The following is a 14,062-nucleotide window of genomic DNA, read 5'->3' on the forward strand; positions in this document are numbered from 1 at the left end:
ATGCATTTTGCTGAACATGTTATGTCCCTGATAGACTGTAGAAGCTTCTTTGGGTGTATTCTTCACATATCTACACATTCTAATGTATGGTATTTTGAGTAAAACTGCATTCAGGTACTTTTTTCTATAGTGAATATTTGGCCTGATAGATGTGCAGGACTCCTAAAGAGATGTTCTGCTCTATCATGTTAATCCTCCTTAGTTCACGGATTATTGACCTAATCAACAATGACAGCCCCTTCAGAGCCATTGCATCTCATTGCATTAATCTGGCTGTCACACATGCTTGATAAAGTGAACAGCCTCCATACAGTGAGCACGTATAACTTCATCAACCTTAACAGCAGGTACACAAGACCACCCATAGTGAAATCCACCCTGTGCAAAGGGACAACACAAGGCCTATGTGCCAGTTAAGTCCCCAAAATAGACTTTAAATAGGATTTAAGTGGTTCATAGACCTTGGGCTGGCTCTGCATGTGGATTTCACCACAACATAGCAAATCCCTTTGTCTGAATGGGAAAAAAATCAGTACATATTTTCAGTGTTGAAAGATAGGGACAGATCCTGAACCCAGACTTCTGTCCACTTTGCATCAGCAGTAAAGAGACAGAGAGCTGTCCTAGCATAGCACTGAGTCCTCCTTAGGCTGCTCTAAGCTCCTGGGGGAACTGTTTTGGGCCCGAGCATCAGGGTAGCAGAAAGGTGGCATCAAGTCACATCCCTCCCCCATGTGCATGTACAAAAACTAAATAAATCAAAATGCTGAAACAAGACAAGTCAGTAATTTGGTGGTTTCCCCTCACAGATACCTAGAAGCAGCGAAATGAAAATTAACACACAGTCCCAAATTCTAGTTCCTAGCCTGAGCTCCTGCACATTGATGTGAGCTTCTGGTAAGACATGGAGTAAGGAACTCATCCAAAGCCCATTCAAGTTAATTAATGAGAGTCTTTCTATTGATTTCAAGGTGCTTTAGCTCAAGTCATGAGTGCCCTCAGTTCCCACTGAAACAAAGCTGAGGGTGACCAGCAACTTGCCAGATTCTAGCTGAGGTACTTGCCTGCCCTCTGTTACCAGAGCATTTGATTTGAGTATCACACAATCTGTAATGTACTTATCCTCACAATACCCTTAGGAGGTAGGGCAGTGCTGTTACATCCATTTGACTGATAAGGAACTAAGACACAGAGAGACTAAATGATTGGCTGAAAAGAAGGAAGCCTGTAGGATAGCAGGGAATTGATGCCTGGTCTCCCAAGTCTCCGGCTAGCAACCTGCCCATGGGCTAGCCTTTCTTTCAGCTAGACTTTGATGTACAGATCATAAAAAGGTAATGCTATTCTGAAGGTTAAAGCAGAAGGGAAGCACTTCTGGTTTTTGGAAGTATAATAGGTTTTGGAAATGTTTTAAACACAGGAAGGCATTTATTGGGTTAATTACAGAGCTGCAGCATTATCACACTATGGTCATGCCATATAGTCAAAGTGTAGGGAAAGAAACAGAGAGCAAAGAGTCAGGAGTCCATTGAAATATAGGATTAATGAGTGAATTTTAGTCTAAGATCCCATAGGAAGGTGGTTAACAACTTACAGACCAACAGCAGTTTCATATAAAATAAACATCCCTCCATAGATTCCCCCTATTGTAACTAAGAAATCTTTTAATGGAAGCCCTTAACTGGAATCTGCCAGCTCTCAGAACCAGAGTAGGCTCCTGAGCTACTCCACACTTTCAGGAAGAAGAGATCTTCTCAGCTATGCTACTCCCCCCAGGCTAAACTAAACTCTTGAGGTGTACTAAACTCACAAGCCCGAATGAGCTTTCTCAGGACTGGGGGCAGACTTCTAACACAACTGACCTCCTATGCTAGAGAAACCTATCTGACCTGAGCCAGAGCTCTGTAACTGAAATCAGCCCCTTCCCTGTGGAGCAGGCTTTATAGTCTGTTAGCCCCGGGTTCTAGCCAATTGGGTTCCTCCACCTGACTCAAAATGGAGTCTCACAGCTAACAACAAACACCACAGCTTCCCCTGCTCCCAGGAAAATCCTACCAATGCATTGTTTACCTCTCAGTTATTTCAGAATAAAGGCAATTAAGAGAAGGAATAAAATAACAATAGTAATAAACCCCATAGAGTGCACCTTATGTTTGTTCTTCTTAGCAATCATTAAAGGATTTGAATATACATAGGTCCAAGGGGAGGGATATAGAGCCTTCTGCCCCTTGTCCCTTGTGGGGAATATTGGCATTTTGTGCTTGGGAAGAACAAGGACTGCTTCCTCTATGCACTCCTAGGCTGGCTGCAAAGGGCAAGCAGGGAAGAGGTGGGGATATGGCTCTGTTAAAACTTCTGTATCAGTCTATAGAGCTAGCCCAGCACACAAGGGAAAGCAGCTGCACTGTGTCAAAGGAGACTGGGGAAATCAAGGAAGCACAGTGGTTCTAGGAGTCATGTTACCTCCCAGAGCTCTTCCTGGGCCAGTAACCAGCTGCATGTCCCTGTACTCAGGGCTGTAGCTAAATACCACAATTGCCTACACAGTAGCAAAGCTGCTGCAGAATTTTCAATGTATATTACCTGTCAGTTGTCTGCTCTGGCACAACCATCTCTATCTAGAACTGCAAAATGCGATCACAAATTAAACATCTACTTCCCAAATATGTAGTTAGTGTATATTTTTCCTTTGAAATATATTTGCAATTTAAATGAATCCATTTAGACACTCTGGCTACACATTTGCCATATCTTTATTGCACTTTTACCACATTGCAAACAATTCCACAAAAATGCTGCAAAAGTAAGCCTAGAAGCTGCCGAAAGCAGCTTTTACCCATATATGTATATATTTACACAAAACTATCAAAAGCAAAGTTGGAAAAGTAACAGCCCTACTACGATAGTCTAGAAAGATCAGAGCTGCTCCTTTCTTATGGATAAATAGTACAACTTGTCATTTTACATCACTCTGTAAAACCAACATTCAAGTATTCTTGTCAATGCACAGTTATCGAAATCCCCTTCCAGCTAATCACGGTACTTATTATTGTTGTGGCTGTTAGTTTTGCTTTTAAAAAGTTCATGTGTCTTAACCCTTTAAATGCTGAGTAGTTGAAAAACAAAGCATTCAATTTAAAGTAGGTACAGTGAATGAGAGCACTTAAAGGGTTAACACAAATACTAAGTGGACTGTCACCAAGATTAAATTGTGAGTCACAAAACTATGCTGTCCCTCTTTTGTTAAATTTGGTAGGTAGGTGCCTGTGGTTTTCACAGATATACCATATATAAATACAAAATATTAAATAAAGGCCTCCTTTCTATACAAAAAGAGTAGGAGGTGTTTTGCCACCAGACTAGCGTCACCTGTCAGTGACCTCAATATTTTCCAAACCTTTTCATATTCTGATTTAGGAACTATTTAAAAGCATCACATTAGACTTATTTTTCTTAATTAACTAATCCTTCACAGAGTCTACACTTTACCTACTTTGGGAACAATTATATCTCATTTTTGAATTCATTGAATTCACAAAGTTGCATACACAGTCTTTTGCAAGACTTTTTTATCTTCTTTACTTAGCTAGTAAAAATGCAGTCATGTGATTTCACTACCTCTTGGTTGTAATAGTGTTAACATCAGTGTCAAAGTCATTTTCAACCACATTAACATAACCATCTTTTTCTATACAGTCACTAACAGCTTTGAGAACAATCCGTAGCCTCCTGTCCATTGCCTCTAGGTGTAGCTGGTAAAGGATGGGTGCAACTTTATCTTTTAGTAGAGATTCCTCCATCAAGTGACTTAGTTTGTATTCCTCCTTGGCTAATAACTGTAATCGCAGATAGGTAGACTTCCTTATTCTAGGAATGAAGGAAAAAGAGTAAATCAGTATTTGAGTTACACTTATTACATGTGGCATAAAAGACAGAATTGAAATAATCCTTCTCATGATAACGTGGAAGACACTGACATAAGAAAACATGGTACACACGTAATATGTCAGGCATATATTCTTAACGAATGGCCAACATTTTCAAAAGTCTTTAGTGGTTTTGGGTGGCTCAATTTTTAAATGCCCTCTTGAGATGTATTAAAAAGGCCTGATTTTCAGAAAGTGCTGAGCACCCATCATCTGAAAATTGATCCCCTTTAAAGTTTCTCAGGCTGGGCACCCAAAAAGTAAGGCACCCAGTATCACTAGTCACATCTGAAATTCTGGGCCAGTGACATTAAGGATAAAATTTCCAAAACTCTTTAAGTGAGTTAGGAACCTAAGTCCCATTTTTCAAAATGTCCTTAGGTCAAAGAGACTTGACAATCACAAAAAGTTGAAGAAATCAGAAGTTTGCTCTGGTAGTAACTGAAACAGTTTTGCTGAAAATCTCTTTCTACTGATGCAAATGAGGCATGTACATGAAAAAAAGACTTTGAGTAACATTTCAAAGTGCTTAAATGGCTTAAGAGCCCAAGTCTCATTTTCAAAAGGGACTTAGGTGCCGAACTCTCTCTGAAATCAGTGGGATTTAGGCTCCTAAGTGCCCAAAGAGCATCAGTGCAGAACTTTTTAACAAGAACATACTGCCCATAGCTTTTAAATGAAATTTCATGGAAGACTAAAACCAACATTTAGAGACGATTTCTGTGCCCAATAAGCAAGCATTTAAAAAAACCCACAAAACAATTAAGCTGGAAAGACATGCATATGAACTTCTCAGGCAACTACAGTACATGGGTAGTGGTGTACAATCTGCATCTTAAATCTCCTCTTCTAGGTCGAGCTCAGCATGGTGCACATCTAGATGGGAAATCCATAGACGGAAAACCTCTTTTGCATCTGTTTTCACCACATTTGACTGTTGTCACTGCCTCAGCTTTGTAAGCGCCAATTAAACAAACAGATTGTGTTGGTCAACAATAGACGCCCAACAATACCCAGAGCACCTTAAATGAGTGGTTTATTAAGCACATGGCTCACTCCTGAGCATTTCAGTCCTGCCACCTGAAAAAACACAGGGCTCATTACAGATTAGGAATAAATCCCAAAATAAAACATACCTGCAGCACTGGTTTAAAGGCACCAATATGGAGAGTTCATCATGGGAATATTTTCCAAACCTATTGAAAAATAAAGGATGAAATGAAAAAGGGTATCTCAATGTCTAATTCAGATCTGTGTCTTTTCATTCCAGAAAACTAAAAAAAGCTCTTTAGGTATATATGGCCTGCTCAGTGAAGGCAATGGGAGTTTTGCCACTGGGTGTACGATCAAGGACTGACAAGATGGGGAAAAAGGGAGACAATTGTACCAAGTCCCTGAGCTTAGCTCCCCCCCCCCCCCCCCCCCCCCCAGACATCTGTGATTGGGGTGAAATGTGGGTGAAGTGGGAGCGGGTGGGGCCCCAGCAAAAATGATGTACCAGAGCCTCACATTTTTCTCAACAGGCCTTTTCAAGCCAAAGAACAAAACAAAGATTGTGTCTTAAATTGATGGGGATTTACTATTCTGGGTGAAAATTGAATGTAGGTAAATTATATTACCAGAGCAGAAGAATAGTTTTATGATTAATGAACAGGACTGAGGCTCAGGACATCTGGGTTCAGTCCCACCTGTACCACAGCCTTCCCCTATCAGCTCAGGTAATTCATATAATCTCTCTTGGTCTCAGTTCCCCATCTGTGAAATGGGGATAATAATACTTCCTTTCTCACACTCTTTGTCTTATCTATTTATATCAGAAGCTCTTCAAGACAGGTCTGTCTCATATCTATGTTTGTACAGCATCTAATCCTATGGATCCCTGATTTCAGTTAGGGCCTCTAGACATTGCTGTAATACTAATAATTAATAATGTATATATTGAAATGTATAAATTATCTCCATAGCTGTGTTGTCATGAAGTTAGTCTGGCCAAAATTATTCCATTGATCAATAAAATTATTAACATATTTACCCTCTTCCATTATCTAAGTGGATAATAAATGTTTCATTTCCAAACTTTTCAAAGGTTTCATAGTGATGTCGATCCATGTTTCCTAGAGAATAATAAGAAGAAGAACAACAATGATAATAATAATAGTGATAATAATGATAGAACAAAACACCACCACTCTGCACTGTTATTCCTAAAGTTTTGTTGCGGGGAATGCAAATCGGCAGATAGTCCAGAAGCTGCTTATTTCAGCCATGATCAGAATATTTCTGACTTCCTTAGTTATCTATGAAAAATTATTGTAGTTAGTCATTATTAGCTATGAAAAATGCTAAAAGATCTGGCAAATTACAGAAGAAGATATTTTTGTTCAATACTTTTAGCTTGATTCTATATTCTCTTCCAACTGAGGACTTTGCACATCAATTGGGAACTCTTTAATATTTATTTCTTTTGATTTATTAAAAATATCACTCTCCTTTCATTTGGAAGCTTTTATATAATTTACAATGTACATTCTCATATAACAACAGATGATACATTTCTCGTACCATTTTTGAGGGCTAAATTATGATTTGCCCTGTGTAAGCCACAGCGCATAGGTGCTCTACGAATCATGATCTGGTTTCTAGGTCCCTCTCTCCTGACAGCCCTATCTCTAGTGCAGGCTACTTCTAGTATTCTGGCTAGCTGGCACATTTATGAGAACGAGGCTTGTCTCCAGCCACTCCCACCTTTGCCTGCCCATTCGCCACCCATATGTGTGGGCAGGGGAAGTAGCAGCTCTACAGAGCTCACTCTCCCCCATATGCTGAGACCCACCACACAGGCAGCCCAAGGGGATAAGAGATTTTTGTGCTCCCTTATTCCCCTGTGCAGGTGTATAGGGCAAGCCCTAAATAATTAACCTCCCAGCAAACCCTGTGAAATCCCCAGCATCCCCCTCGGAATTCCTCATCTTCAAAAGGCTTGGAGAAAAGATGAGCGTTTCAACCCGTTTGTGATTAACATATCCAAACTCTGGAGGACCAAGCGAGAGGAAGTGAATTCCCTCACTGAGAATGCCCTGCCAGCTACCCGGTCTCTGTTATAATGAGGGGTTCTGCTCAAGCACCTCAGCTGACCTCAACTTCACAGGGAGACAATCTCCGAAGTAACCAAGTCCTAAACCAGTAAGACCTTTTACAGTTAAAATCAACACTGACGCTCCACCTCCCAGGCAGCCAGTGAGCTCACAAAGCACCAATATTGTATTCTCTTGGTGTGAAGCTCTACTCAAGGAGCCTGTGTTTACACTGGACAAAATGTATCCCATTAGAAAAGGCATTAACTAACATGACTTAACTAACCTGATGTTAAACACGACTTAGTGTCCAGGATTAACCATGACCAGCTAAACCCAGTGTTCTTATCTACACTAAGGGTGAAATAATATTTAATGTCATGCTAGCCAAATTTAGGCTGCTAGATAAGAGACTGAAGTCCAGGACCTCCATGGTAGCATTCTCTGAAATGTTTCCAGTTCCTCACGCAGAGCCAGTTAGACAGATAGAACTGTAGGGTCTCAATGCGTGGATGAGACAATGGCGTAGGAAGGAGGGGTTTAGATTTATTAGGAACTGGGGAAACTTTTGGGAAAGGGGGAGCCTATACAGGAAGGATGGGCTCCACCTAAACCAAAATGGAACCTGATTGCTGGCACTTAAAATTTAAAAGGTCATAGAGCAGTTTTTAAACTAAGGGCTGGGGGAAAGCTGACAGGAGGATCTATTAATGGAGATTCTCTATGTCCTAGTAAAGAGGAGAGGATGGAAGATGATAAAATACAGGAAGGGTCTGATGAGAAACAGTCAAATGAAAAAGAGTCCCATTCTGTAACGGCAGACAGCTAAAAAGTTTTTGAAGTGCTTATATACCAATGCTAGAAGTCTAAATAATAATATAGGTGAACTAGAGTGCCTCATATTAAATGAGGATATTGATATAATAGGCAGCACAGAAACTTGGTGGAATGAGCATAATCAGTGGGACACAGTAATACCAGGATACAAAATATATCAGAAGGACAGAACAGGTCGTGCTGGTGGGGGAGTGGCACTATACGTGAAAGAAAGCATAAAATCAAACGAAGTAAAAATCTTAAATGAACCAAACTGTACTATAGAATCTCTATGGATAGTAATTCCATGCTTGAATAATAAGAATATAGCAGAAGTGCTATATTACAGACCACCTGACCAGGATGGTGATAGTGACTGTGAAATGCTCAGGGAGATTAGAGAAGCTATAAAAATAAAAAAACTCAATAATAATGGGGGATTTCAACTCTCCCCATATTGACTGGGTACATATCACCTCAGGGCGGGATGCAGAGATAAAGCTTCTTGACACGTTAAATGACTGTTGCTTGGAGCAGCTGGTCCTGGAACCCACAAGAGGAGAGGCAATTCTTGATTTAGCCCTAAGTACAGCACAGGATCTGGTCCAAGAGGTGAATTTAGCTGGACGACTTGGTAATAGTGACCATAATATAATTAAATTTAACATCCCTGTGGTGGGGAAAACACCACAGCAGCCCAACACTGTCACATTTAATTTCAGAAAGGGGAACTACACAAAAATGAGGAGGTTAGTTACATTGAAATTAAAAGGTACAGCACCAAAAGTGAAATCTTGGCAAGCTGCATGGAAACTTTTGAAAGACACCATAATAGAGGCTCAACTTAAATGTACACCCCAAATAAAAAAACAGTAAGAGAACCAAAAAAGTGCCACTGTTGCTAAACAACAAAGTAAAAGAAGCAGTGAGAGACAAAAAGGCATCCTTTAAAAAGTGGAAGTTAAATCCCAATGAGAAAAATAGAAAAGAGCATAAACTCCGGCAAATGAAGTGTAAAAATATAATTAGGAAGGCCAAAAAAGAATTTGAAGAACAGTTAGCCAAAGACTCAAAAAGTAATAGCAAGAAATGTTTTATGTACATCAGAAGCAGGAAGCCTACTAAACAACCAGTGGGGCCACTGGACCATCGAGATGCTAAAGGAGCACTCAGTGAAATCCATGGTACACCCATAGCTTGAATACTGCGTGCAGATATGGTCGCCCCATCTGAAAAAAGATATATTGGAATTGGAAAAGGTTCAGAAAAGGGAAACAAAATAGTTAGGGGTATGGAACGGCTGCCATATGAGGAGCGATTAATAAGTCTGGGACTTTTCAGCTTGGAAAAGAGACGACTAAGGGAGGATATAATAGAAGTCTATAAAATCATGACTGGTGTGGAGAAAGTAAATAAGAAAGTGTTATTTACTCCTTCTGATAACACAAGAATTAGGGCTGAAATTAAATAGGCAGCAGGTTAAAACAAACAAAAGGAAGTATTTTTTTTAAACAACGCACAACCAGAGGATGTTGTGAAGGCCAAGACTATAACAGGGTTCAAAAAAGTACTAGATAAGTTCATGGAGGATAGGTCCATCAATGGCTATTAGCCAGGATGGGCAGGGATGGTGTCCCTAGCCTCTGTTTGCCAGAAGCTGGGAATGGGCAACAGGGAATGGATCACTTGATGATTACCTTTTCTGTTCATTTCATCTGGGACACCTGGCATTGGCCATTGTCAGAAGACAAGATACTGGGCTAGATGGACCTTTGGTCTGACCCAGTATGGCCGTTCTTATGTTCTTAGTTAGACATGTTACTTGGCATGTTTTCTAACATCTTGCTCTCAGTGGGCAGCTGCAATCTGTACTGGCTTCAGTTTCCAAGTGGTCTCAAGCTGTAGCCCCATGTTCAGTACATTACAGCAGGCCTAGGATATGTTACTCTTGTCTAGTGTTTGTAAGTATTTTATTACTGAATGGGTTGCACATAAAAAAAATACTGTTTTTGGTGTGTTCTCCATCTTTCCTGATTGAGAATCAATAGTCCTCTGTTTATCTACCACACCTTATGCACTAGCACACAGGTGTACAGAGATCTACCAATAATGTACAGCCTGGACATGTACATGTAGAAAGCATCCATTACAACAGAATGACATTCACTGTAAACTGTGTTGCAGAGGCTCTGAATTTCCATGAAGAACATTTCATGTGACTGTCAAAAAGGACATTATTCATTGTGCTTATTTACAATATAGTTCTATAAATCTTTGTTCTTTTAATCTGCACTGATGCAAATATGTCTAAATAAATGTGCAATATTTCACAATTACCCAAATTGCACATACAAGTATTTGCAATTCTAGGTGTGCATCAGAAAATTGCTGAACTATACAAAACACTGTCTGGAGAACTGGTTCTTACTATAATTAAACACTGCATTTAATTTTAAAAGATCTGAAACATACCCATTAGAAAATCAAAAATGGTCATATCCATTATATCCAAAATTCTGGTCCCACTGTCATAGGGTGGTGTTTGTTTAACTTCTTCACAATAATCCGGATCAACTTCCCATCTGGAAAAGAGATATTGTTGATTATTTATATCTGATCTAAAAGTTACTAAGTATAACAAAACCTTTCAAAGATTTGTACTGCAGTGGGTTAGGATTAGCACATGTACAACCAACTCTACAGGCTATTTTAAGCAATACAAATTCTGATAAAGATTGTGCCTGATGAATTAAGGTAAATTTTCTAGAATTCCTAGAAGAATCATGAGTTTAAGGAAAATATCTGGTTCCCAGATCCAAAAATTAGGAGATCAGGTGTGCCTTCTAAGTAATTACAAAGTCAGATATCTAAACTACTCAACACTTGTTTAGGACTGATTGGTTCACTACTGGACACAGATACAGGCCTTGATCCTGAAAAGACTTATGCAAGTGCTTGTCTTTAGACATGGGCATAGTCCCACTGAAGCCCATTCAAGGATCAAGTGTTTCTTGCAGATTCTAAATATTTCCCCCCCCCCAAGTACATCATTGTCTAGGGGCCTGATTTAATGCCCACTGAAGGCAATGAAAAGGCTCCCACTGACTTCAATGAGTTTTGGATTAGACCTCTGCAGAATTTGTGTTTATTTTTTAATTAACCACTGCTTATATCCTACCCAGCAATACATTAGCTCTGCTGCTGGAAATCCCTTTGGTCTCCACTACTCACTCTGCTTTCTTGCGTTTATGGTAGGAGCGCCGCCATGGATTTCTCCAGGTTTTCCTTTTAGCTAAAGACAGGTCAGGTAGGAAAGCAGCGAGAGAACCTTCGATCTGATCTGGTTTTCCACAAAGAGCATGCTCGGTTGAGCAGTAGTATGAGCACTCGCCATAGAAACAGATGTTGTTTGCTGACAAAGGAAGGGAAACATCTGAAAACTTTCTCTTTTATTAGTCTTTTAGAGTAGGTAAAACACATAGAAATACACAAACAACCATGAACAAATATACGATCCTGACTCAAAGCCTACTGATGGCTGTGGTAGTCTTTCCATTGCCTTCAATGAGCTGTAGGGGCCTGATCCAGTGTCCACTGAAGTCAATGGAAAAGTTGCTATTGATTTCAGTGGTTTGGAGCGGGGCCTGGATCAAGCCCTCTGTGAATATTTCCAATTTATGTAAAATAAAAAATAGTTTCCTCTACACTTTTCCAACTTCAATATGCCTTTTGAGCAATATTAGTCCCTACAGACACTGACGGTAAGCTCTAGATTTAACATAATTCCCTCAAATACAGTACCTGAACATTAGATAATAACCAATATTGCTAAGAGTTTGCTCAGCACTTTCTGGAAATCAGGTCCCTTTGATATGTCTCAAGTTGGGAACCTAGAAATTAAGGTATTCAAAATCAATAGTCACTTTTTAAAATTCTGTCTCATTTCTTTGAACACTGACAGCATTTTTTGGTATAAGATGTTTTCATTTTTACAAGGGAGAATTGTTTGTGATACTTACCCAATTTTCCAGGGAATCAGAGCACTAGCTTTGGCAATAGATATCTTAAATTTCCTCTCTGCATGCTGCATTATTCCATTAGCCAACAAACAGAATGCCTCAACAGCAACTTATCATATTTTACAGGGTCTAGTACTTTAAAATCTCACAACTACCATCATATATTTGAGTTGTACTAGGAGTGCCGTAATCCACTTCCCAAGGGAATACACTAGAAGGCTGAAGGATGAGTACTTTACCCCACGAAAGAAACCCAGATTATTAGCAAGAAAAGCAGAGTGATGGTCCTATCATTGCTGTTTTACTACAGGGCTTTAAAAATTTGCTTTGCACAAATGTGTAAAATATAAGTTGTGCAAGATTGTGTCCTCTCCTTACGCTACTGTGCCACAGAGATAAGGAGTAAGAAGCTCCACTCTTAGTACAGCTCACCACAAGGCCACGCAGCGTAGCACCGCTGGGCTTGAGTGCTGGTTGCAGAGTTGCTCTTCCTAGGGAGCAACTCACTGAAAATGGGGCAGGGAAGGGTGAAGCCAGGGCTCAAACACACACATCCCTTCACAGGCTGGCCTGCAGAACCTGCTGTCTGCACAGGCAGCTCCGTGCTACACTGTAAAGAAGTGTGGCTAGTTACTTTCCCCCTAATGCCGTAGGACAGTTCAAGGTCTCTGAGGCCAAATGCCTCCTGGAGCTTGCTCTGCGGTGGTGCAGCTCTGTATAACCATTTCGTTGGAGCTCTGTGCTAATGGCATGATCTAACCCCATAGCAAAAGAAAGCATCCAAAGTGGAAACAGAATAGTGTGTGGACATAAGGTAGGTAATGCAATGAGGAGAAAAGGTAGGGAGGAAGAATGCTGGCACTGTACTGTCAAGGACCACATTGCATGTTTAAAGAGGACACTCCCTCAGACAGATGAAGAAGCTACAATAATGCTGATGTGTCCTTTTGTAAAGTAAGGCTGAACATACTTTTAAATTCAGGAGACTATGAAAGTGCAGTAAGCTTGTGATGATTCCTTTACTGATTGGAATTGCTCAGGTCTATTATTTAGAGGACAGACTGATTACCATGAAATTGTCTCAAACAATCAGAGTGCAGGGTTGATGGATTATTACTTAACAGTTTTTCCTAGTTATTCATTTCCAAGCATTTTGGTTGTGGGCATCCGATTTGTGCATTAACCCTATGGTTATTACTCAGCGGCCACATATCATGCAAATCCCTGTACTCTGATAGGCTGGCATCCATTATTAGTCAATGAGGGTACATGAACAATTCCCTAATTGTCATATATCGTGTCCTCAATGTTTACTTACATTGGCTAAGTCCCTTCTGATTTGGTTCCGAAACACAATGTAAACAAATATATATTATGTTTATCCTGAGGGCAAGAGCCTTTTTGACCAGTAGAAAGAGAGAGAGAGAGAGACAAAAAAACAGTAAAAGAAAAAAAATGAAGAGGAGAAATGATAATGGGGGGAAAGAAGAGCCAAAAAGATATTTTTGAACTTGAAATAATAATAATAAAAATCTTATGGCAATTTGAGCACCCTTCCTTTTAAAAAATAGTTTTTCCTTTCATTTAAAATGTGAGCATTGCCTTAACAATTTCAGGATAAAAATAATAACTTCAGGAGATTTCCCGTAACTCAGAAATAACCACATCCTTGGCTGATAAACCCCTTGGGTTGATTATTTCCTATAATCACCTCAGCCTTCAGTCTTGCTGCGTGTTCAACAAAGGATATGATAAATAGATTTCAAACAGGAATAACACTCAATTTATCCTTTAAATAACTTGAAACAGTCCTGTAATTCATATCTATACACTGGCACCTTTGGAAAATATCTTTCACATTGCATAGTAATACAGATCTATCTATCTAATCTATCTATCTATCTATTCTACAATTTAGCTTAAAAGTAAACTACTATAGGCCACAACATCAGGAGCCACAGTCTAAAATGTGTACGGGGGTTTATTTCCTCTCTTAAGGCTCTCCTCCAAACTGCCACTGTAGTGCTAGTCTGGCTGCAGTTTTCCACAAGGCTACACATGCACTGAAGCTTTTTAGCTTTGCCTTTGATCACGACTGTTAAATCAGGAGGGTTTCATGCGTCCATCTGAATTTTTTTCATAATCCATAATGAAAGGGGGATGTGGTCTGAACATTGGCTAAATGCTACGGTAAGCTGCAGTGAACTAGGAAACTGGATTATCGCAT

At 39.8% G+C, this 14,062-nt stretch overlaps 1 protein-coding gene across 1 annotated transcript in view; it reads right to left on the reverse strand.

Moving 5' to 3' along the window:
* Window positions 1–2,735: 2,735 nt before the first annotated feature.
* Window positions 2,736–14,062, reverse strand: part of FAM20C (FAM20C golgi associated secretory pathway kinase) — an 89,237-nt gene continuing 77,910 nt past the window's right edge. Inside the window, exons 6-10 of the mRNA XM_026650672.1 lie at window positions 11,048–11,228; window positions 10,289–10,398; window positions 5,959–6,040; window positions 5,063–5,122; window positions 2,736–3,867 (exon numbers count right to left, since the gene is read on the reverse strand). Coding sequence (XP_026506457.1) covers window positions 3,615–3,867; window positions 5,063–5,122; window positions 5,959–6,040; window positions 10,289–10,398; window positions 11,048–11,228 — 686 coding nt within the window. The 3' untranslated portion in view covers window positions 2,736–3,614. The remainder of the gene's footprint in view (window positions 3,868–5,062; window positions 5,123–5,958; window positions 6,041–10,288; window positions 10,399–11,047; window positions 11,229–14,062) is intronic.

This window comes from Terrapene carolina, unplaced genomic scaffold (genome assembly GCF_002925995.2).
Source record: "Terrapene carolina triunguis isolate 2854851 unplaced genomic scaffold, T_m_triunguis-2.0 Scaffold93, whole genome shotgun sequence".
Lineage (NCBI taxonomy): Eukaryota > Metazoa > Chordata > Testudines > Emydidae > Terrapene > Terrapene triunguis.